General features: G+C 48.5%; 1 protein-coding gene across 5 annotated transcripts in view; it reads right to left on the bottom strand.

Annotated features, from left to right (window-relative positions):
- The window catches only part of GRK3 (G protein-coupled receptor kinase 3), a 79759-nt gene that overhangs the window by 36851 nt on the left and 17150 nt on the right, over positions 1 to 25758 (bottom strand). For 3 of the 5 annotated variants that reach the window (XM_081113702.1, XM_081113703.1, XM_081113704.1), the window contains exons 2-4: positions 24737 to 24813; positions 6393 to 6466; positions 669 to 770 (exon numbers count right to left, since the gene is read on the bottom strand). In XM_081113702.1, the coding sequence (XP_080969828.1) occupies positions 669 to 770; positions 6393 to 6466; positions 24737 to 24813 (253 nt within the window). The remainder of the gene's footprint in view (positions 1 to 668; positions 771 to 6392; positions 6467 to 24736; positions 24814 to 25758) is intronic. The other 2 variants (XM_081113705.1, XM_081113706.1) reach the window with 1 other exon arrangement.

Raw genomic sequence — 25758 nt, 5'->3', positions numbered from 1 at the left:
GACATATTTGCCAATATCTCATTAGTCTAATTGCGAAAGTATAACTACACTAAAATAATGTAGTTATTTCAAGCTTAATTTTCTTGAGAAAGTCTAGAATTGAGGCTACCCTTTTCTCCTATTGCTCTGAATTCGCTATTCATCAATTTTTGCAGTGAAAGCATTTACTTTTTGGAAATATATATATATATATATATATATATATATATATATATATATATATATATATCAAGAGTACATGGAGCCCTGGCTGGTGTGGCTTAGTTGGTTGAGCATCATCCCATTCGCCAAGAGGTCGCTGGTTCGATTCCCAAGCAGGGCACATGGCACGGGTTGCACGCAGGAGGCAGCCCATTGATGTTACCCTCTTACATCAATGTTTCTCTCTCCCTCCCTCTCTCCCTCTCTCCCTCTCTCTCTCTCTGTCTCTCTCTCTCTCCCCCCACCCCTGCCTTTTAAAATCAGTAATAAAAGGAGTATGTGCAGCAATGGGCACTGTGTCGGGATTATCAGGAAACAAACCACAAAGCAGAGAGAACGGGTTCCCTCCTGGATGAGCCTCATTTGGCCTGTGAACGCCTTCCTCCTGCCTGACTCACATCCTGGGCCCTGAAGGCTGCCTCGCGCCGCTCCACACGGCAGTGACAGACCCGACAGGCAACACTCACATGCGAACAAGACAGCAGCTCCTTCATGATGTAGGTGTCATAAATCTGCCGACTTCGACTCAGGCGATCTTCCTCATTATCAAGCTTTTCGTATTCTTTTATCTAGGTTTCAAAAAGCGATCGTTGTTAGATGCGTCTTCCTAGAAACCCACTTGATTAAAAGGCATTACTGGCCTTGGCAGAAAACGCGAGGCCAGGCAAATTACAGAACGGGCTATTCCACGGGAAACAACGGCTCCTAAGGTTGTCGGAATGAAATTGGGATCATTAAAGTCAACGGGAAAACGACCAATGGGATGTTTCCAATGATGAAGCTCATCACTTAAATTTAGAAACACAATATTGGGAAACAAATGCTGCCATGGTTACAATTATCTTACACTCTACCAGCCACGGGCCACTCGCGCTTGCCAACTCTCCTCTCCAAAGCGCGAGCAAGTTCCATCTGGCTGTAATTCAGGCCTAAGAGTTATGAGGTCGTTCTTGCTCAATGACAGCATTGCAAAACTAACAGGAGAAAATGCATAGATCTGGTCAGGGTTCCTGCAGAGAGAATTTTTTTAAATCAACTAAGTATTTTGGAAAGGCGTTAGCTGTAGATGAAAGCATTGGAACCCCTTCCACACTATGAAAGTATTAACAGAAAGATCACCCCAAAGGGTGTACTTGCTAACTGAGGGAAGGTAACCCGACCAGTGTTGAGAGGGGCCCAAAAATAAAATGTGCCTTAGAAATACGCGCCTCACGTGGAAACAGCCCTGATCATTCTAACCTGATAACGGAAGCTCCTAGGTCAGAGGAGCGTTTTTTGTTTTTTTACTTTTAATCCAAAAGACAGAAAGAGAATGAAAACACAGATGAAATGTGGAGCTAGTTACAGCCGTGGGCGAACTACGGCCCGCGTTTGAAATGAATAAAACTATTGAAAAAAAAGACCGTACCCTTTTATGTAATGATGTTTACTTTGAATTTATATCAGTTCACACAAACACTCCAACCATGCCTTTGTTCCGGCCCTCCGGTCCAGTTTAAGAACCCATTGTGGCCCTCGAGTCAAAAAGTTTGCCCACCCCTGAGCTAGTAGGAGGCTAGCAGAGATCTCCACTGTAACGACTAACTTCAGGCAGTCCTCGGGTTACGTCAGACTGGCTGTATGTCGTTTTGTGGTTATGTCACCATCTCCCATTCATTTATTTAAAAAAAAAAAGTTCTGTCATTTCGACGTATGTACATATGTGCTTTGTGTTTTTTATTATTTACTGAATTTACCACAAGGAAAGGTCAGGAATTGTTATCTTCCTTTTAAATTTTTTTTACTGTTTCACTTCATTACTGCTGTGTGTGTGCTCCATGTGAGTGACGTAGGTGTTTATGTAGGTGGGTTCCGACTTACAGTCAAAATTGCGTCACATGCCAGAACCGGTTTGGCTCCGTGGATAGAGCGTCGGCCTACGGACTCAAGGGTCCCCGGGTTCGATTCCGGTCAAGGGCATGTACCTGGGTTGCGGGCACATCCCCAGTGAGGGGGCGTGCAGAAGGCAGCTGATCGATGTTTCTCTCTCATTGCTGTTTCTGGCTCTCTATCCCTCTCCCTTCCTCTCTGTAAAAAAATCAATAAAATATATATATTTTTAAAAAATTGCATTACATTGCGCCGTCCGTAGGAACGGATCTCCGACGTAACCCGAAGACCTACTGTGCTCTGTGTGACTTACTAAGGGGGGAAAAGGGAGGGGAAATGTTTCCCCCAGGTAGCCAGGTGTTCCACTGACTTCCATAGTTACTGAAAGCTCTTTATTCTCGAATAGTAAGAGGTGAGGCTAAGTCCTCCCAGGGGAGAGTACGAATCAATGGAAAGAAGTGTGACCCGTTTCCTATATTGTCAGGGTTGGACAGGTCTGAAATCACAATCAGTCAATCCTGTAAGAATTTCTGATGAGGAAAGGGCAGAAAGAGGGGGATGTGAAAGGCTGGGGTCCCCCCGAGGTCCCCGAGAAGCGACTGGGGTCCTCTCCATTGGCCGGAAGCGCCATCGGTGTAACACCGAAAGGCTGCGCTTCGCAAATCCACCACGGAGTCTTCTTGGAACAGAGGCTAAAACCTGCCACAGAGGCAGGCAGGTGGGGGTAGGCCTGGGCCCCATCCCAGAGGGAAAGGCGGTCTTCATGAAGACGTGACCCAGCAATGACCAAAGGGCCTGGGCTCACCCTCCCAGGTTCACTCGGCAGGGCAAGTCTCAAGGGTCAAACTTCAGGCCAGATGCGACCAGGGCCGCTGCAAGGCACAGAAACCAGACACCGGCACCAGAAGCAGAGCCGGGAAATAAACGCCGGCTTCTGGTTTGGGGGGGGTTCCTCCGGTTGTTCTGTTTGGGGCGGGCCAACGCCAGGATGCGAGGATGACACGGGTAGCCCGCCAGTGAACCCGAGGCCAGTGTTTCTGCCTAAACATCTGAGCAAACTCTAAGAATAATAAGCCTGCCCGGAATTATTATCCTTGAAAACAAGTGGGGTGACACCTAAGTCTGAGTTCCAGGGGCCCTTTCAAGCAGGTGGCACCTGGTTCCGCTAATGCTGATTCTATGGAAGCTTGGCGAGAACTGGAATAAGCCAGCTACACCGGACAGGCTCGTGTCCTGGGCAAGTGACATCTGAACCACGACACTGCCTTTGTTAAGAGCCTTGTGCTTCAGAAACTTCAGCTTGAACAACAGAAAAGGAAACCCTTACTTAGCAGGCAAGGTAAGAGCCTCAAGCACCTGGGTCCCCTTCTGCTTTGGTGGTTACACCGCTCACAGCCTAAACACCCCAGTAGCCTGAACACCCGGGACCCCAAGAGCAAGCGCTTTTGGTCTACGGGCGCCGTGGTCTCCACGTTCTCGCCCCTGGTTTGTTCCACGGCCATCCCAGTGGGATGGGCCAGCACCATTGCGAATGGCCTCTACTTCGCCTAGTCGGAGCGGGGTGCTGGGGCAACGCCCTTCACCCACAATATTCTCCTCGGGCACAACCGCTCGGTCCCACAGATTCAGAGACCAATGCCCTTCCCTGACGAAGCGTAGATCTTTGGGGCTCACCTGTCCCCCTGAGCTCCAGGTTCGAAGGAGCTACCTACCTACTCTGACATGTCCACATCCTGCCCACCCCAGCCACGCTCGCTCTTCCCTCACCCTCTTTATCACAAAAGTACGAAAGTCATACTCCTAGTAGCTTCCGCCAAAAAGGAATAGTCATCATTGATTCTGCTCTTTTGCTCACACTCCTGTCCCCACCCCCCGCCACGGCCCCGACCCCTGAAATCCAATTCATCGGCCAATCATGTTGGCTTTATACTCAAAATATATCACAAACCCAGGCTATGCTTCAGGTAACAGCCAACTAACTGCTAACAGAGCAATCCTCCCGGGGCGGGGGGGAGGGAAGGGGTTCGGGGGGGACACCTATAATACCCAATTACTGCCACTCTGACCTAATGGATATTTATAGACTCTTCACCTTAAATTTCCCATGGGGCTTTAGAATCAAATCTAAATCTGTTACTCTGGCCCCCAAACCAGGTCTCTGGACTGATCGCACACGACTCCAGCCCTCTCACCCATGCCCAACACGCCACACTCGTCTCTCAGTTCCTCAAGCACCCCGAGGTCTTTCGCACACATCAGGGGCTACACCTCAGCCATGGTGTCAGCCCAAAATGGTCTCCCCACCCCCACCCTGCTCCCACCTTCAGAAGGACGACCTTCCTCGCCATTCGAGTCTCGGTTTAGAGGCCGCTGCCTCGGAGGCAGGCTCTGACCCGGCACTCCCCGTGGCCACCCAGGCACAGGCCGTCAGCCCGGAGTCTGTTCGGAGTCGCTGCGCAACGGTTATTACTTCCTGATAGAGTTCCTACGTTTGCAATCTGTCGTGGGTCACTGCCTACAGCAGTCATTACTTCCTGATGTATTTCCTGTTTATTACTTGTTCATTGTTGCTTCTCTCAACAAAAATAGGAGCGAAAAGAGAGCAAGCACTTTGCCTGTCTTGTTCATCCCACCAGTGCCTCCGAGCACTGGTGTCTGAGAACTACTGGTTGAATGAGTGAAGAAATTTCTAGATGGTAACTTGGCCTCTGATCTTCCGTTTATTTTCTGTTTCCTATGATTTATTTCTAAACCTAGGCATCAAATCCGTATTTTTCTACACTGCCTCCAAATCTAACTGGAACGAACAAGTGTGTAAAGCAGCAGTGCCAGCATGTCAGGTACCGATCCGGTATGTTGCATTCACACACGACAACCCTAAGAGACAGGCACTGCTGTCACACGCATTCTTAGCTATGGAAACCCGGGGGGAGCCCGGCCGGTGTGGCTCAGTGGTTGAGCGTCAACCCATGAACCAGGAGGTGACAGCTGGATCCCCAGTGGGGGAGGGGCGGCAGGAGGCAGCCGATCAATGATTCTCTCTCCCTCTCCCTTCCTCTCTCTGAAATCAATAAAAACATTTTTTTTAAGAGAGAGATTGAGCTGAGATTGGTCTGAGTTGCCATTTTTGTAGGACTCGGTCTGCCTCTTGCTTGTCCCAGTCCCTAAGGCAGTGGTTCTCAACCTTCCTCATGCCGCGACCCTTTAATACAGCTCCTCATGTTGTGGTGACCCCCAACCATAAAATTATTTTCGTTGCTACTTCATAACTGTAATTTTGCTACTGTTATGAATTGTCATGGAAATATCTGATATGCAGGATGTATTTTCATGGTTACAAATTGAACATCATTAAAGCATAGTGATTCATCACAAAAACAATATGTAATTACATGTGTGTTTTCCGATGGTCTTAGGCGACCCCTGTGAAAGGGTCGTTGGACCCCCAAAGGGGTCACGACCCACAGGTTGAGAACCGCTGCCCTAAGGTGTGGGCTCTCCATGGAGTTCACTGAAATTACTCCTGCCGTTCAGGGTTTTCAGAGCAGCTCTCTGCCTCCTGCCCCACTCGTGTTCAAAACCTGGCATCTGTCTTGAGAGCGAGACTCACCACCTGCTTGGGGCTCCTCCAGCCCCACTTGTTTTTTTTTTACTTTAGCCCCAGAAACCTCTTCTGGCTCTTTTTCTCCCAGAAGCAGCTTTCTGCCAAGGGCCCAGCCTGGACTCTGTTATGCCCAGAATCAACCGCTGCCCCAGGGGATAAGTAGCAACAGCTCTTCCCTGTCAACAGAGCGTCCCCTGGGGCTGGTGTTTCTTGCCCGTCTGGTTTCAGATTGCTGCCCACAGCAGGACTTCAGTGTGTCTCCCACAGCTTCCAGCCCATCGCTTCGGCTCCCCTCCACCCTCCTCCACCAAGCCTCCCATGTGTCACTCCAGCGATGTGTGACCAGAAAACCGCCAGATTCTCTCTCACCCGGAGGTGGCCAGCCCTCGGCATCAGCTTGCGTCTCCAGAATCTGCGAGCTTCTGCGGAAAATGAAAAGGCCGGGAATCTTCGGGGCACCTCGGAAGGAGCCGCCCTGCTCAGGGGTTTTAGCCCCACTGCCCCTCCCTACTGCCACAGCACCCCGGGGCCTTTGCAAATCGGATTCGTGTAGAGGTCAGCATCACGAATACACCGCGTAGCTTATCCTGTGTTACTAAGTGCGTTCCATGGGTTTCTAAATATCTGCGAGATGCTCGGGTCGTCTTAAATGTTTTCCAAAAGTACAGTTGAAATGTGCTTTTGAAGTAAAAGCAGCAGTAAAACAGTTACTTCTTACCTCTTCATAAAACTTCACCTGAGGTACAGCTTCATTAATTTCATTCAAACAAAAATCTTTAAATAGCAAGAAACCTAAAGGAAAAGAATAAAAAATTTCAGGGTGGGCAATGAATGGAAATCTTACCCCCCACAGGGTACTTTCAAAGTCATGTGTTTGTACTTTAACTTCTTCCTCCCCTACCTTAGAAACAGTAAAAAACGCTGACTTCAAGAAGCTAATTACATCCTAGAGGGCAATACTCCAGGGAAAGCAAGGGCACCACATACCTGCCTCCTGGCTTTGGGGTTCCGTCTGTACTGGCCACCCCCCTCCCACTTTTTACAAACGCATGCTCAGCAGTGCTAGTGGTCACCACCACCTAGGGCAGGGGTGGGCAAACTTTTTGACTCGAGGGCCACAATGGGTTCTTAAACTCGACCGGAGGGCCGGAACAAAAGCATGGATGGAGTGTTTGTGTGAACTAATATAAATTCAAAATAAACATCATTACATAAAAGGGCACGGTCTTTTTTTTTTTTTAGTTTTATTCATTTCAAACGGGCCGGATCCGGCCCGCGGGCCGTAGTTTGCCCCCGGCTGTGACCTAGAGCCACTGGTCACTACAGCGAGCAGAAGAATGAGCACAGAAACGAGAGAGGCGGGGCGCATGGGTGTGTCGGTAAGGGTCGTCACGGGGCTAATAAACACTCTGTTCTCAAAAACAGGACAAAACTCCCTTAAAAGACAGAAGGACTTTCACAACCTTTCTAGCCCTTTTCTCTCACCACTTACTACCTCAGAGTCCCCACCAAATGCCTCCTGGCAGAGCAGGTAACCCAGCCCCAAACCATCCCTGGCTCCTTCGCGACTCGATGCTCCTCAGCTTTAAACAGTCAGCGCTGTACGGCCACAATACTACCCCCATCGCACAGTGCCGGGCACACAGTAGGAGGTCAATACATATTTGCCGAATGAATGTTTACTTACATCACCTTTCCAGCACGCCTCTCTCAAAGTACTCAGAACACTCTAATTACCCGATCTATGTCTCCCACCCCATTTGCAAACCTAGTGCCTAGCTTAATGCCCATTACACAGTCAAGCCTAAATGAATGAATGAAGTTGAACAGGACAGTAAAAAACAATGAAAAAGTCAAGATCATTGAAGAATTGCCGGAAGAGCCCTAGCCGGGTTGCTCAGTGGTTAGAGCATAGGCTCTCAGACTAAAGGGTCTCAGGTTCGATTCCGATCAAGGGCGAGGACCTCGGCTGCAGGCTAAATCCCCAGCCCTTGACAGAACGCCTACGGAAGGCAGCCGATTGATGTGTCTCTCTCACATCGATGTTTCTCTCTCTCTCTGCCTCTCCACCTCTCTTCCCCTCGCTCTAAAAATCCAGGGAAAAATATCCTCGGGTGAGGATTAACAACAACAACCAAGAATTGCTGGAAGAAACATAAGTCACAGAAGGGAAAAAGGAAGGACTCACAAAAAGTATAAGAAAGAAGGGAGACCAGAGTCCCCCAGGTTAAACTGACACAAAGGAAATGGCTTTGGCAAGGTTTTCATTAGAGTCATTGCCCTGACCGGTTTGGCTCAGTGGATAGAGCGTCGGTCTGCAGACTGAAGGGTCCCAGGTTCGATTCCGGTCAAGGGCATGTACCTTGGTTGCGGGCACATCCCCAGTAGGGGATGTGCAGGAGGCAGCTGATCGATGTTTCTCTCTCATCGATGTTTCTAACTCTATTCCTCTCCCTTCCTCTCTGTAAAAAAAAACACACCAATAAAATTTATATATTTTTACAAAAGAATGAGGATGTATTCTCTACTCTTCGATTTAAAAAATAAAAAATAAATAAAGGTAAGAGTCATGTAACTCGAATTAGCCTGATACTGCTCTGTAAGTTCCCCTCCATAGTTCCAGGAACGTGACCTTTGAAAATGGTAAATGGTCGTTTCCCTGGAACCGAAAGGAAAGCATTATGACGCCTACTTAGTGAAGTCAGCAAGGCCGACTCGCTGGGGCTGGAGGCAGACCGGCAGCAGGAACTCGGCCCCACTCATCTTGGCCAGGTCTTGAGACGAGGCTGACACGGGAAGCAGGTGGGAAACTCAAGAAGCGGACCAGCAGGAGGAGTTGGAGAGGGGACTCTCTACCTCTCTGTGTCATCGGTGGGGTGCCTCTGGGGGAGTGGGCTTCTTGGGGTGCCACTGAGGAAGGTGAGGAAGAGGGGAGTTGAATGAATGGCCATCCAACTTGAAAGGTTTTTAGCTGCTCCTTTCATGCCATTTTTCCATTGTCCGTCCACGTGCAGGATGGGCCAGAGAATTACCGAATTATTGTATTCTACTTTCTCCAACACCAAACTGAATCTGTCCTCGGGGCTTCTAAGTCGCTACCCCCACTTCCTCCAACACGCTTCCCCTGCATCTTGTGCACCTTCAGAGCTCAGCTCCAATGCCCTGAGGCCTTCTCTGATTCCCATTCTCTCTTCCGTGTCTCACCCATTCCCTCTCACAAACACTAATGCACGCATACGCACACAAACACGCTTTGTTTTGCACGTATGACCACCAAACCTGGCCCTGTGCACAGGTTCACGTCTTCACCATCGACCTCCCCACTACAGTGTGAGCTGCACATGGACAGGCCACAGAGGTGTTGTTCTCTGCTACCCTGACAGGGACAAGCACACTGCCTGGTGCATGCAGGGAGCTCAGAAGGAAGAACGAAGGCAGGAAGGAGGAAGGTGGAGGGAGAAGAAGGGGGGCAGTAAAAAAAGAAAAAAGTAGGGAAAACAGGAGGGAGGAGGAAAGGGGAGAAGGGAGGGGAAATGAGGAAGATGAGGGAGAAGGGAGTTCAATGAATGAACATCCAACTTAGTATGTTTTTAGCTACTTCTTTAATGCCATTTTTCCGCTGTCGGTGTGTCGGATGGGCCGGAGAACTACTGTAACACACTACAGGGGGAAAAAACATCGCTTTCCTCATGTCTTCCCATAAGCTGAAGCTGGACTTTCTATCACAGCAGCTGTTAAAATGGAGCAGGCAGAAGGTATTCTGCCTGTTGGATTAATTCTAGATCATTGTGTTCCAGTCTGAAAGCAAGTTACCTTCATGGAGCTTAAATTACATTTAAAAAAACAAACAAAGTACTTCTCAAATCAGAACAAAAGCTAAAGGACAAAAATTGGGAAATAATTTGCCTAACAGGTTCCTTTCATAAGTGCGATCTCTCCAGACTTTAAAGAATAAAAAATAGTGACCCAACTCCTGCTCCCGAGATAATTGTGGATGTGTCTAACCTTGTTTCCATATTTGAACCCCTGCAAACAGCATGCATACTGATTAACTTCTGAATGTATTTATAACATCCAGCAAAGGCAAACTATCCCAATTTCCCACCACAATATTTTTCAGAAATTAGTAGGAAGAACTGTGTTGCTTTTTATAAAATATCAATGAGAATTTCTGCAAGTGTTAAATATAAGTGGTATCTAAGAGAGATTTGAAAATGTGATCGCCTAAAAAAAAAAAAAAAAAAAAAATTTAGAACTTATGCACACCCAAAGACACTGTCAAGAAAATAGACTCCACACAGACTCAGATAAAATATTATAAAACTTAAATCGGAATAAGGCTTTGTATAAAATTTCTACATACACTAAAAAAACTCTTACAAAGAATGTTTAAAAGGAAATCATCTGGTTAAAGAATGGGCAAAAACACTGGAACACTTCACAGAGGAAGAGAAGTGAATGGTCAATGGGTACATGAAACAGGCTCATGGTCCTCATGCACATGTAAATTAAATCACGTTGACATACCCGCTGCTCAAGGACTTGAATGGCAGGATTAAAAAGACTGACAACACCAGCCCAGCCAGCGTCGCTCAGTGGTTGAGTGTCGACCTATGAACCAGGAGGTCACGGTTTGATTCCTGGTCAGGGCACATGCCCGGGTTGCTGGCTCAATCCCCAGTATGGGGGCGTGCAGGAGGCAGCCAATCAACGATTCTCTCTCATCACTGATGTTTCTCTTTCTCTCTCCCTCTCCCTTCCCCTCTGAAATCAATAAAAATATATTAAAAAAAAAAAGGCTGACAACACCCAGTGTTGGTGGCCAGAACTCTCATTGGCTGAGAAGCATGTGCAATGGTTTGGACTCCCCGTGCCTCTGAATCAACAGGCGAATAAGGAAGTTACTGTGCTGGTGGGGGTGACTGATCCCAGCTACCCACACAAGCATCTGCACATGGGTATTTATAGCAGCCTTATATACAGCATCCAAAAACTAGAAACAACTCAGATGTTCTTCCATTTGCAAACTGCGATGTATCCTACAACTGAACTCTGCAATGAAAAGGAATGTTATGGCCAAAACCGGTTTGGCTCGGTGGATAGAGCATCGGCCTGCGGACTGAAAGGTCCCAGGTTCGATTCCGGTCAAGGGCATATACCTTGGTTGCGGGCACATCCCCAGTAGGAGGTGTGCAGGAGGCAGCTGGTCGATGTTTCTCTCTCATCGATGTTTCTAGCTTCTCTATCCCTCTCCCTTCCTCTCTGTAAAAAATCAATAAAAATATATTTTAAAAAAAAAGAAAAAAAAAAGAAAAGGAATGTTAAGGATACCAAGCACCATGAGTGAACCTCCAGTGCATGATGCGAAGTGAAAGGAAACAGACTCCAAAGCTCCACACTGAATGGCTCCCCTTACGTGCCATTCTGGAAAAGAAGAAACCATGGCAACAGAAAACAGGTCAGTGGCTGATGGCGTTGGGGTTCAGGGGGTGGTCTAGAAAATTTGGGGAGGTGATGAACTGCTCCGTATCTAGATTCTGGGGGCGGTTGTACAACGTTACGCATTTGTCAAAACTCACAGACCTGTACAACCTGAATGGTACATTTTAAAGTCTTTAAATGAAACCATGAACGGAGAAACATGAGATTGGGTACAGACAGCGGAGCCACGTGCAAGGCTCAAAGGATGTTCCTGAATGAAAAGCGGCCGCAAACTGGGATCTAAAATTTCTAGAAGCCAAGGCCTGATCACTTCCTTAGACAGGTCTCAACAGCTACTGGATGTTTCTCGGAAAGCACAGGTTTCCACGGGACATAAAACCATCCCCACGCAGAGGCGTGGGATAAAATAAGGAGAAAGTCCCTAGGAAGGCAGAGATCAAAAACCATGACTCTGACACATCCAGAACACACAGTCTCCTTGACACGCGAAAACAAAGGCAATCTCAAATGATAAAAACAGAAAAGCCAGCTCATAAACGAAGGGGCGAAGGCACACCAATGCTAACCCGGAAAACTCCCACAGGGCGTCAGGGTCCCTCCTTGCTGCGTACCACTCGCCCAAATTCCCGGTGAGTAACACTCCCTTTCGTCTCTTCCAAGCCCCAAGAGGAAAGAATGAATATCAATCAAAACAAACGTTTAGCTAATTATAGATTTATCTAGTCCACATAAACCTTAAACATATTTATTTTCATTGAACTCTACTTAACAAATTAGAACCTTCACTTCTTGGCTTAAAACTTTACAGAAAGAGACAATTCTAAGTGAAAAGTGATTTAGGGATATTGTCAATAGTTCCGACCCCCCAATTTAAATTCAGCGCGGACATGCCCAATAGAACATTGTTGTACTAATTAATGGCGCCGTTCACTTAGGTCATGGAGAGCCGTGGGGCCCTGAATGTTAAGAGTCTGTTAGACAAAAGGACAAATGGATCATGAATGTGGCCAAAGAGAAATTCACGGAATGTTCCGAGCAACTGGCTCCTAACTCAAAGGGGAGCAAAAAGGAAAACTGGACGGAAGATGTGAAAATACGGGGCAAGAACATCCTATCTTAACTCCTCTCATAGTTGGATTGCTTTCAGCCTTTCAAAAGTATCGTGTTGTGAAATGATAGAAAAGAAAAAATTCCTGGCTCTGTCACCAGACGGCGGTCAGTGTTTTCCTGGATCCACGGTTCTGTGGACATCTAACTGTAAACAAACCAACTGACAATTAAAGTGAGATTTAAAATAATGTCAAGTGGCCCTGGCTGGTTTGGCTCAGTGGATAGAGTGTCACCCTGCGAGCTGAAGGGTCCCGGGTTCGATTTCGGTCAAGGGCACATGCCGGGGTTGCGGACTCCATCCCCAGCAGGGGGCGTGCAGGAGGCAGCCGATCAATGATTCTCTCTCATCATTGATGTTTCTCTCTCTCTCTTCCTCTTCCTCCCTCTCTGAAATCAATAAAAATATATTTAAAAAATAATAATAGCCCTAACCAGTTTGGCTCAGTGGATAGAGCATCAGCCTGCGGACTCAAGGGTCCCAGGTTCAATTCTGGTCAAGGGCATGTACCTTGGTTGCAGGCACATCCCCAATACGGAGTGTGCAGGAGGCAGCTGGTAGATGTTTCTCTCTCATCGATGTTTCTAACTTTCTATCCCTCTCCCTTCCTCTCTGTAAAAAATCAATAAAATATATTTAAATAATAATAATAATAACTTCAAGTGAAATAAAAACATTATTCCAAACCCTTGGTTCTTACCCCATTTAAGACATTCTGCCACTACACTGCCACCATCTACGTCTATGTCTTTGAATGGAAAATGGTTCAAAGTTCAAAAAACATGGAAAGAAGTCCTATTCCTGCCCCCGCCCCTCCCCTCCCCAGCTGTGCACCCCCACCGTCAGCCCCACGGGAACCAGTTCTCGGTTCCTGGTACCTTTTCGGGGAAAGGGTGTGTGTCATTTCTGGGCACAGGGCTGTTAAGAAATCGGTGGGACCTCTTGGTCCTCTTTCACCCAGTGGATGCGGAGGACTGCGAGTCCTAAGGGACACCAGCGCCACCGCAAGGGAAAAGCTCGGCACAGGGATGGCGGGGAGGCCCGATGCGAACCCGGGACGCCTGTCCTGTCACCGAACGAGGGCGAAGCGTCTGTGTGTAAAGCCTCTGACGTTTTGGATCTCTTCGTTACAGGTGCTTGTGTTACGTCCATCCAGGCTCAAATACCAACTCTTCTTTTCACCAGGCCAGACACACCGCCCCTACCAGCCTTTTCCCCACAACGCGGCACCTGGAGATCTCCCTGCACCAGCCAGGTACCGCTTGGCCGCGTCTATAGCTGCCGGGTATCCCATCGTCACAATCTCCGTAACCTGCTCCCTAATGATGAGCGTTTGAGATGTTGCAGATATTTCGCTTTTACAAAACTGCTGCCATGCCCTCTCCGCGCATCATTTCTCACGTGGTCAGGCATGTTCGTAGGAGATGCACCTCGGAGTGAACCTGCGGAGCCAAAGGTCATGCAGAGGCGCCGAGGTCTTACTCGACCTGACAGATTAGCCGCGCTGGATCGGTCCCGATTCGTGCTCCCGCCAGCAATGGTCTCGGAAGTGCCCGCTCAGACCCACGGCCTCACCAGAAGTGTGTTATTACACCTTTTTCCGATTAGAGTTGACGTACGATATTATATTAGTTCCCCTTCTGGTTTTTTTCTGTCCAACCCCTTACGCGTCTCCCCTCTGGCAACCGTCGATTTGTTCTCTGTATCTAAGTTTGTTTCTATTTGTTCTTTAGATTTCAAATACGTATAAATAAAATCATTCAATATCTTTCTTTCTCCAGCTGACTTACTTCACTTAACATAATACTCTCTAGGCCAGGGGTGGGCAAACTTTTTGACTCGAGGGCCACAATGGGTTCTTAAACTGGGCCGGAGGGCTGGAACAAAAGCATGGATGGAGTGTTTGTGTGAACTAATATAAATTCAAAGTAAACATCATTACATAAAAGGGTATGGCCCGCAGGCCGTAGTTTGCCCACGGCTGCTCTAGGCCCATCCACGTTGTCACAAATGGCAAGACTCCGTTCCTTTTTTGTGGCTGCATAGTATCGAGTCGTATATATGCACCACGGCTTCTTTATCCACTCATCTATCAACGGGCACTTAGGGTGCTTCCATCTCTTGGCTATTGTAAGTAATGCTGCCATGAACGTAGGGGTGCGTGTATGTGGTCGGTTTTCATTTCGTTCTTTTTTGCTGTTGGTCTTCTGCTATGTTGGACAGGTGGAGAAGGGGCAAAGGAGATCAACAAAAGGAAGAGTGTGGAAAGAAAGGCAGGAAGGAGGAGGGAAAGAGAAAGAGAGAAAGTAGAGAGAGGGCGAGGGTTTCTAAGAACCACCTCTGGTGGGAAAGTAATCATCCTTTGTCCTGGCAACAGCAGCTATTCCAGGAAACAACGAAGCACTTCATGCATGGAAGTCCCTACACTATCAACCCAAGCTCTGTCTCCTGCTGCCCCAGAAGCCACTTCCTCCAGGGAGTCGGGAAAAACCTCCTCGTTGGTCGCACTGGTCAGCTCAGCACAGAGTCTGAGGGCCCGAGGTCTGGACTGTGGCCGATCCCAACTCGGTGTGGCTCACTCCCGCTCTGGCCAACGCTGTCCACAGGACTCTGGACAAGTCCCTGCACCTCGGCGTGGTGTCCTCTCACCTGTACCAGTAAAATGGGGCTGCCCGTGACCTCTGCGTGGGGTTACTCTGAAGACTAAGTGACATGTGGACGTAGAGCACTGACCACATCAGGCCTCCATCGTTCGAACGGTGCCACACAGACTTCTGCAAAGAGTGCACATCCCAGGTTTGCCCACGCAGCCGCGGGTAGGCTCGAAACGGATCACCGTCCTCCTAGCACTTTGCGAAGCGATACCCACGGTGGTACATGTCTAGGGTTTCACAGGTAGCCCCAGTTTCAAATGTTTAACCCGTTTGCCTGCCAAGAGCCTGACAGCTTATTTCAAAAATAAAATGCCACTCCAGAGTATGATACAGCAACAAGAGCCAGACTTAACCTCTCACTATAACAACCAGAAAACTCTACATAAAACGGGACATAACTGTTTTCGGGCCTGGAAAGGGCTGGGGTGCCTGGGAGAAGGGAAACAGACCAGGAGGGCCCCGAGATGGGCCGGCTCTCGGCCGGGAGGTACTTTCTGAAAGGCAGTGCTGGGAGGGGGACCCACACAGACCAGGGCGGTCCTGCTGAGGCGAGGGCCCCAGGAGTGCAGAGGTACCTGTTAACACCACAAATAAATAAACGAAATGAAGACGGGTAGCTAATAAGCCGGTAGAGACAACAGCATAACATACCAGAATACACTCGATCCAAAAGAAGACAGAAACGAAGAAAAAAGCCACAAGGAAACAGACAGGAGGATGTGAGCCTCAAATCCAACTACACTGGTAATTACTCAACTGTAAACGGTCCAAACAACCCAACTGAGAGTTAGAGCAGGAGCCTGGCTGGTGCAGCTCAGTGGTTAAGCGTCAGCCTATGACCCGGGAGGCCAGGGTTCGATTCCATTTGCGGACTCGGTCCCCCAGTAGGGGGCGTGCAAGAGGCAGCCGATCAATGATGCTCTCTCATCACTGATGTTTCTCTCTCTCCCTCTCCCTTCCTCTCAGAAATCAAGAAAAATATATATATTTTCAAAGAGTTAGAGAACAGATGTGTCACGCAAACATTAATATCACAAACGCTGAAGCGATCTTATCAATATTAGACAAAGTTAATACCCTATCAGGATAAAGGACTTCTCATCATGGTAAAGGGGTCAATTCATCAAGATGACGTAACTAGCGTGCACCTTTCCTGGGAGATCCCGGGATGCTTCTAGGGTCAGGCCCGGAGCCGAGAGAAATGACAGGGTGTGCCCACAAGGCGTGTGTAAAAATGTCTGCAGCGGCTCCATTTATAACTGCCCCAAATCTGAGCAGCCCCAATGTCCGTGAACAAGTGACCGGTGTTAGGTCCGTACTGTGGTATACTATTCAATGAAAGAAACAAAAATCCCCACATAAGCAATAATACGTATGAACCTCAAGGACGGACATTGTGCTGAGGCCAGGAAGCCAGACACACACCGAGTGCTTGCTGCTCGATTCTATTTCTATAAAGTCCTAGAAAAGCCAAGTGTAACCTGCTGTGACTTAGGCAGATCAGTGGATGCCTGGGGCTGGGTGAGCTGAATGTAAAAATCCATGCGTGTTCCTCTGAAAGGGAGAAAAATGGTCTATAAGCGGATCGTGCAGTAATAATACACGGCACATACACGGTCAAAGCTCAACCTCTACACTTCAAACGGACGCCCGTTAGTGTACGCATCTTACACCTCTATAAAACCGTCCTTCAAATGCAAGAGCGCAGCAAGAGAGCATAATCATCAATAAACAAAAAGAAAAACAACAACTGGAGTCTGTGTGGTGTCTCCACGGGAGGCAATCAGGCACATTCTGAAACCCAGGCACTAAAGAGCAAGGGGAGGAGAGAAGGGCCCCGGTCGCCGTTCCCGGGAAGCTAATCTGGGTCAAGTTCTTCTCCGCCATCGACTCCGAACGCACTTGTTGGTTGAAGAGTAGAGGCCACAAAACAACTCAGTTCCATCTTCTTAAATAGTCCTAAAATTACAAGCTAGGTAAACGGATTCCTACAGAGCGAACTCTGGTGACCAACGGTGATATTTTTTTTTTTTAAAGTTACCGTGAAAACGTCAATTAAAAAATAAAAGATTTCTTTAGCGAGTAAGTGCATCCCACCAGGGAAGAATATTTGCTTCTTTAAGAAGCTGCCCTAGTTTCTCTCCTTGGGCGCCACTGCTTTCAATAGCCTCTTTCAGGGACGAGAACAGCTCTCCCTGCCCCACCTTTGCTGGGGTTTCTCGTCTACCCCGAAACATAAGAATCTTCTCTGCTTTGGCAAGCGGAGAGCGGGCAGAGGAGGGGCCGAGCTCCGAGCTACAGGGCTGACCTGACCTGAAAGCATCAGGCAGAATGAGATCGGGGTGTGACCATTCTCTTCAGCGGATGGCCCACTATGCAAATCAAGTCACCTAACTCAAGGATGCAGGAAGGAAAACACTGCCCCATATCCTGGGCTTCTTACCTGAGCCTTTCCTGCAGGTCCCGGCCCTACCTGAACCTGAGGGCATGGTGTTCCCTGCAAGCCCCGGTCCTGCCCACCCCCCTTTAGAGCCACAATACAATTCATTACAAATCCCATCTGCCAGTCTGGAGTTGAGGGACCTTCTCGCCAGCTCTGCTGCTGCTGGCCCAGCATCCTCACCGGCCCAGGCTCCCAGGGCAGGAGGCTGCTCTGTGAGGGCCTCCCCTCCGTCAGAGCCTGCCACCCCAGTGCTCACACCTGCTGCGTCCCATCCCACGCTGAGTAAAAGCCAAAAGATGGCCTCAGAAACCCTTGCCCCGTCCGTACCTGTCACTCACGCCCAGCGCCTCGGCACAGCCTCCTCGCTGCTCCCCCATCACCTGGCTCTGATCTGAGGTCTCTGCCCTACCGAACCCTCCGCCTGGACCCGCTTCCCCTAGATAAATACACCAGTAAAAGTCATGTTGCTTCAATGGCATGAAAGAAACTTTTTTTTTGCATCGAATTGTGACTGGTGGTGAAAAGTGGATTTATTTTGAGAATCCCAAACGCACAAAATCATGGGTGGGTCCAGGTCAACCATCAACATCGACTGCAAGGCCAAATCGCTTTGGAAAGAAGACACTGCTCTGCGTTTGGTGGGATCAGGAAGGTGTGGTGTCTTATGAGCTTCTAAAACCTGGTGAAACCGTTAATACTGATCGCTACCGACAAGAAATGATCAATTTGAACGCCGCTTTGATCGTAAAACAACCACAATGGGCCAGAAGACACGGCGAAATAATTTTGCTTCATGATGACGCACCATCACACACTTCAAAACCCGTTAAAGACACGTTAAAAGATCTTGCCTGGGAAGTATGTGCCCACCCGCCGTATTCACCAGACCTGCTCCTTCAGATGACCACTTGTTCCGATCGATGGCACACGCGCTTTCTGAGCAGCACTTCAAAACATAGGAAGAAGTGGAAAACTGGGTCTCTGAATGGTCTGCCTCACAACAAGAAAAGTTCTATTGGGACAGTATCCACAAATTACCTGAAAGATGGGGGAATGTGTAGCTAGCGATGGACATTACTTTGAATAAAGCACTTTTGATGTTTCTCTTGAAATTATTGTATTTTTTTTTTTTACAAAATCCGCATTTTTAAACGGTTAATAGCTAATCCGCATTTTAAAAATGTGGATACCCATTAAAAATGTGGATTTTAAAATACCCAGGCCTGCTGAAGCCGCACAGGTAAAAAAAAAAAATCAGCTGCGAAGCCTGCCTGCCCATCGGTCCTTAAGTCCGCCCAGCGCTTCCCTCTTTTCTGGCATCTTTCCTCTCTGGGCAGCATTCTTATTAGGAAACCCAAGTCGAAACTGCACAATCTGGGCCCCTCATTTCTCCAGGGTGAAAATCCAATTAGCGGCGCTCAGTCAAGTGTTTATCTCAGCAGTTTGAAAGTTTAAACGGATCTTCAACTCCTTCTCTCACTGAAAGTCTCCACAAAGGCCTGGATAATTGCAGCAGGACTGCCTGCGGCCCAACGTTTTTCTTCTCCCTCCTGGTAGGTTGCTCTTGGCTGGAGAAGGTTGGGCAGACAAGATCGGGTGGGAACCCGGCTCAGTGACTGTCAATCTGAGGCAGCATTTGCCAGGGGCAGGCCTGCAGGGCACAGCAGCTAACACAGCCAAACAAAGAGGGAAACAAAAGGGAAAGCAAAGACAGACACCAGTTGGCTCCCAGGTTAGGAGTTCTCCCTCCAGGGCCACATGCAAAAGTGCTGACTTCACTAGACTTTAATCCCCGCCTTTGAGTTGGAAGTTGCAGTTTTAAATATTTGCAGGTTTTAACCAAACAGTTGAAGAAGTAATTTGATTAGAAAACAGATTGGCAGGCTTACTCTTCTGAAACTGACAAAAAACAACAACAACAACAAAAAACCCTAATCTGTTTCATTCCGTCTTCCAGTGTTCCGTTGGTCTTACATAATGGCTAGCGCTTATTGATAGGTGCCTACAACATTTGTGCCCATCTTTGCGTATTTCTGTAGGGGCTGCGCAGAAATGTTTTTGAAAAGGACTTTTGGTACAATTTCTGTTTTTCCAATGTACTGCTTTAAAAATGAAATATTCATTTTTGTTGTCAAAAATCCCCGGACAAGTGTATATTTCTTATGCCTCAATCTTAAACGCCAAAAAATAATTTGCGCGTTCTTTTTCATGTAAACGTCCTCTGAAATCATGCTTTCGTGTAAATGTCCTTCTGAAACCACAGCAGCATCGTTCATAATGACACAAAGTGAGAAGAATCCAAACGTCCATCAGCTGGTGAATGGGTCAAAAAAAAAAAAAATGTGGGCTATCCACAAGATGGAATATTACTCGGCAGTGAATGAAGCACTGGTTACACCCGCCACGTGAATGAAGCTCCAAAACCTCACGCTGAGCTAAAGAAGCCAGGTGCAGAAGTCTCCAGTCTACACGCGGTGAGATGCCGTTTCTATGAAATGTTCAGAAAGGGCAAATTCCTGCGGAGACAGCCGGCAGATGAGCAGCTGCCGGGAGCTGGAAGGGGGTGACTACACGTGGGCACAGGGGGTCTCCCTAAGGCGTGGAAACGTTTGTAAAATGAGAGTGTGGTGCCAGCTGTGCAACTCCGCCAATGCACTAGAACTCATCAAACTGTAACTCGTCCAATTACAACCTAACGATGGGCGGATTTTATGGCATGTAATACCATAACTCAATAGAGCCCCCCCCCCTTTTTTTTTTAAAGAAAAAAACTGCAAAGTTTTGTTTTGACCAAAAGTCACGTTTCAGGCGCCAACATTACTTCATACCAATTCAGAAAGATTGGTACTTAAACTCCGGATTAAGCTCTGAAGCCCCGGTCTCATAAAATGAAGTGTCTTCCCAGGCAATAGGTGATGGAATATTCCATTAACCAGGAGGGTCTTTATACGGGGGAGCATTTGCATACCTCATGAATTCTGCCTCCTCTTAATCAGAAACATCCTCCTCTAATGGGAGAGGTTCGCAGACAGAGAAGCTAAATAGATTGCCCACAGACAGATGGAACCTATCAAACGCCATGTGCCTCCCTGGCAGAGGAGGAAACGACCGTTCCCATGTACGTATATTCTAGAAGAAACCTGTAACAGAATCACCTTAGCCATCGCTGACAAGCTGACTTTACTGTCTATTCAATAACCAGGATCCCTTGAAGGCTGTTCTTTCAATGAGCCAAAGCAAGAATATTGTGTCATTACCTAAATGTGTAAATTTCACTGACAGCCAATTAGGAACCAACTTAATTAATAAACATTAGGACGTAATCTCTATGGAAGAATGAGAAGGATAAATGCAGCTCTCAGTCTTTTATTCGGAAAATTGGCAATTAAAAACAAAATAATTAAGGCCCCCCCCTCCCCCCATCCCACTGTATTAGTTTTCTGTTGCCAGGTATTAAATTACCACGCGCGCCGTGACTTGTCAACAACCCCCATTCTTTATCGCACAAGTCCAGGTGGGCTCCTTCGGGTGCTGGTGAGCTGAGGTCTCATCCAGAGGCTCCAGGGAATCCAGTTCTCTGATTGTGAGACTGTAAGACCCTGGCTGGTGTGGCTCAGTGGATAGAACGTCAGCCTGTGGACCCAAGGGGTCCCAGGTTCAATTTCAGTCAAGGGCACGTACCTCGGCTGCAGGCTCAATCCCCTGCCCCACGTCTATGGGAGGCAACCAATTGATGTGTCTCTCTCACATCGATGTTTCTCTCTCTCTCAGTCATATAGGACTGAGATGCTATGAGGGGTTTACTAATTGCTTTAAAATATTTCGGCAACCACAAAAAGAGGGGATGACAAAAGCAAATACAGCAAAATGTTGAAAAATATTGAATCCGGGAGATGTATCTGTGTGCGGGACTGTTATTCTAGCCCACTTTTGTGTAAGATGAACCATTTTTATTAAAGGCCATTTCATTTAAGAGCTTTCATTCATTGAGCATCTGCTGAGAACAAATCATTGTGTCGAGGGCTTCGCAAACATTTCCTGCTGAATCCTCACAACAAGCCTTCTGAAGCGGCTACTGTTATTGTCCCTCCTTCATCGATAAGAAAGCTAATGAAACAACAACCAGCTCGGGGTGCAGCCAACAGGTCTGCCAATCACCCGTTATCTCAAGCAAAGGCTCGCAAAGGCTCCTATTTTTTTTTCATTTCACAAAACATGTTTCCCAATTGCCTAGAGCTCACACTGGGGGGGCGTCCCCCAAACCCTGTGCTAGCCATCTCCAAGCTCACAAATCGGAAGGCAGGGATGGTGCCGGTAGGGAAGGGGCAGTGAGAAAGGGGGTTGAGAGGCGAGGGGACAGAGGGTGAAAGAGAACCACAGAGAAGCCGTAAGGGGTAACACAGACATCAACAGGGCGGCAACACATGGAGACAGTCACGAAAGGGGGCAGGGGGACCAGATGGGAGAGACAGAGGGAGAGCGGAGGGAGCTGAAACAGGAATACAGAGCTGGAGAGAGGACCCATTTATCCTCCCGCGGCCCCTCTTCCACTCTTCCCCAACCCCCAAAGCCAGCCAGAGGAGAAAGCCACAGAGCAAAGGGGGGCCCAGACAGGCGACACATTAAACCTACAGCCACGGCAAAGCGCAGTGACAGATCGGTGTCCGGCCGGTTACCCTGTGCCCTCTCCCCACCCCACCCCCACCCCACCCCCACCCCACCCCCACCCCACCAGTGGCTGTTCTCCGTGAGCTCCCAAGAGTAAACAGCTCCTCTTGACCAGCTCCAAGCTCACACGTCGGAAGGAAGGGAAGAAGGAATGGCTCACTCAGACAGTTTTTTAACAGCATAACTGAGAGGCAATTCACAGGCCATCCGTGTCCAGCGAAGGGGCTCCTGGGGAAGAGTGGGTGTGGCCGAAGCTAAGGTTCAAGGCCTGGGTAATGCCACCAGGCGCTCAGATCCAAGGCTCCCGGAGCCTATGTCAGGGAAGGTGTTGGTCGAAACAGTGGGGAGGACATGTCTGGGGGTGGCATGTGTGCTGGGGGGAGGGCAGACAGGAAAGGGGGTACAGGAGGGAGAGCGAGGAGCAGAGAACACAAAGGGAGCAAGAACCCCCCATGCCTTTCAGAAACTGGAGTGAGAGCCGCAACGGGGGCAGGTTGGCCCATCTACCAGCACGTGTTTGTCACAGGGAGCCATTCACACAAACGACGTGTTAAAACGTGCCTTCCGCTCACGGCAGCATGGTGCGCAGCAGCCAGGAAGGGGAACCAACCCCGGCCTCCACCCGCGCACGGATGAATGAACGGACACACAGTGTGGCACAGCCACGCAACGGAAGACCACTGGGCATACCAAGGACGAGGTCCTGACACGTGGTACATACACCACGTGTGAACCTTCCAAATACTATGCTGAGAGCTCAATGCAAAGGCCTCATGCTGCCCTGGCCGGTGTGGCTCAGTGGATAGAGCGTCGGCCTGCGGACCAAAGGGTCCCGGGTTCGATTCCAGCCAAGGGCACGTACCTCGGTTGCAGGCTCCTCCCCGGCCTGGGCCCCGGTTGGGGCTTGCGCAGGAGGCAACCAATCGATGTGTTTCTCTCACATCGATGTTTCTCTCTGTCTTTCCCTCTCTTCCACTCTCTAAACATCAAGGAAAAACTATCCTCGGGTGATAATAAAAATTTTTTTTTTAAAAGGCCACATGCTATGGGATTCCATTTATTCGGAGTGTCCAACAGGCAAATCCAGAGGCAGAAGCTGGATTACTGGTACCCAGGGGTTGGGGGAGGGGGAGAATGGGTATATAGTTTCTTTGGGGGGAAGGTTTGAAGATGTTCCAAAATAAGTGTGGTGCCCGGTCGGTGTGGCTCAGTGGTTGCGCATTGACCCATGAACCAGGAGGTCACAATTTGATTCCTGGTCAGGCCGCATGCCTGGGTTTCAGGCTTGATCCCCAGTATGGGGCGTGCAGGAGGCAGCCAATCAATGATTTTTCTCTCATCATTGATGTTTCTATCTTTCTCTCCCTCTCGCTTCCTCTCTCTGAAAACAATAATAATAATAATAATAATAATAATAATAAAATAAGTGTGGCAATGACTACACAACACTGCAAATACACTAAAAAAACTACTGAGCTGTATATAATAGGTGAATTTTACATTACATATGTCTGAATATATATTTTTAAAATTAAAAATATTACTGAAAATATACATTTGTATAAGTCAAATATATATATTCAAGGGGTCAGTCTGCACTTATGAATCAGGGAAACAGAACTGAATGCAGAATTAGAGTTCCAGGGAACTGTAATAAGACCTTCATTTCTTGAAAGTTCAATAACATCACTCCCTTTAATAGTAAAATAATTCGCAAACTAAGACCCCGTTCCTCGGCGAATCTGACCTGAATAACTCTGGGGGGCTGGCAAGGTGCAAAGAAAGGAAAGGAACACGCTATTCGCTCAGACTCTGCTCTGTGGATGTCACGTGACCACCCTAGAATCGTCTGTCTACCACCTCGCTATGGGCAGATTAACAATATAGCCGGCTGGCAGGCCCAATGAGAAGTCTCTCCTAGCTGAGAGTAAGATGTTATTCTGGAAATTTCTGGACAGCAGGAACTGATAGGGGGGCGGGGGGAAAGCACGCAGACTACAGCTCTTCCCTGCACCGGCCGACAGTCCCCCCTAAATGCACCGCCAGCCTCAGAAAGCCAGGGAGAACACCTCCCTTCCTCGTGGGCCTCGAAGCTCCACGTTAAAGCAATTGCTGGTCAGTCCTCACTTCTGCAGGGACTAGCTGTGGCGGCCGCAGAGCACCCCCACACAACCACACGTCCGCACGGGCCAGGACCAGCGTTAGCCAGAGCCGGGGCCTCTGTGGATACAACCGGGGGAGGCCTGGTGTGGGGCCACAGGAGTAAAAGGCACTGATGTGGAACTGACCCGAATGAATGGCGCACAGAACCCATACAACCCATGACAACCGCCAAGATCAAGTTCTCCAGCCCCACACTTTGGGAAGATACAGTCAACCCCGAGAATGGGGTGATGTCTGGGAAGCTCCCTGGGATCCTGGAAAGTACAATCCGAGAGCAGCTGGGAGCCTCAGAAGTGGGTCCCAACAGAGGGAGCTTCTTTCTGGTACCAGGTGCCCGATTCTGGCCACCTCCCACGCGCCCTTAAGACCTGGAGTCAAACTCGTCTGTATCCCACGGGCTTATTCACAGGACAGGCTCCTCAGAATGGAAGTCATCGTTAAGCACCTGGTGAACTGCATGAGCTCTCCCCTCCCGGCCCGCAGTGTCCAGCACACAGAGCGCTGGGCCTGCACGCAGACGTCACCGTGGCGACAGCGACATCACGAGTGAAGGCGCAGAGGCTCAACGCGTAAGTGGGGCTTACCAATTTTCTGGTTGAAAATCTTGTCGAAGGTGATTTCGTTCCTCTCCTGAAGATACTTCTGCATCACGCTCCGGATGCTGAAAGAGAAGAGCGACACGTGTTTAGCGATGACAGCCTGCGCCACGCGCAAGCATCGCGACAACGGGAGACCCGTGGGTGTCTGTGATAACCCAAGGATGCTGGCCTGGCCAGAGACCCCTCCCACTGGCATCCGTGGCCGCACGAACGGGGCTCGACGTAAAGCTGGGAGCACCCCAGCTCCAGCCATTCGCCTCTCCTGCGACCCAGGGCCAACCTCACACGCAGAGTCGCCTCCAAAAAGTAACTTCAGCCCTTGGGGACAGCGTGTCCTTTACGCCACCGCTCTGCAAAATATGCGTGCGCACACATGACAAATTCTGCTCGTCCATCAATGGGCTTCTTCTTCCCCCCCTCCCCCCCAAAAAAATATATATATTTTTTATTTCAGAGAGGAAGGGAGACGGAGAGAGAGCAACATCAATGATGAGAGAGAATCATTGACTGGCTGCCTCCTGCACGACCCCTGCGGGCATGTGCCCTGACCGGGAATCGAACCATGACCTCCTGGTTCATAGGTCAATGCTCAACCCCTGAGCCAATGCTGGCTGGGTTCAATGGACTTCTTTTTAAAACAAATTCTAAAGTTACCTGCATATTGGATTCTTTTTTTTTTTTTTTGAAAAATCTTATTTCTGCACATCAACAACAAAAAACTGCAAGAAAACATAATTAGTAGAAAGATTTCACTTACGATGAAATAAAAAAACCATCAAATGTCTTGAAATCAATACAAAATACGTTCAGAAACTTTACAGGGAAAATTACAAACTGTCCTGGGAGACATTCATGAAGATCTTAACAAATCAAAAGATAGACCGCAGTTATAAACCAAAGAATTTAATGCTGCAAAAATCCAAAGTCTACCCAAGTTGATCAATAAAATCAATACAGCCCCCTCCCCCTCCCCCCCCCCCGTCAATATTCCAGCGGGGTTTTGCTCG

This window comes from Myotis nattereri, assembly GCF_964212035.1.
Source record: "Myotis nattereri genome assembly, chromosome: 19".
NCBI classification, from domain to species: domain Eukaryota; kingdom Metazoa; phylum Chordata; class Mammalia; order Chiroptera; family Vespertilionidae; genus Myotis; species Myotis nattereri.
Note: the sequence above shows the minus strand (reverse complement) of the source record. Positions and strands in the feature narration are given on the sequence as shown.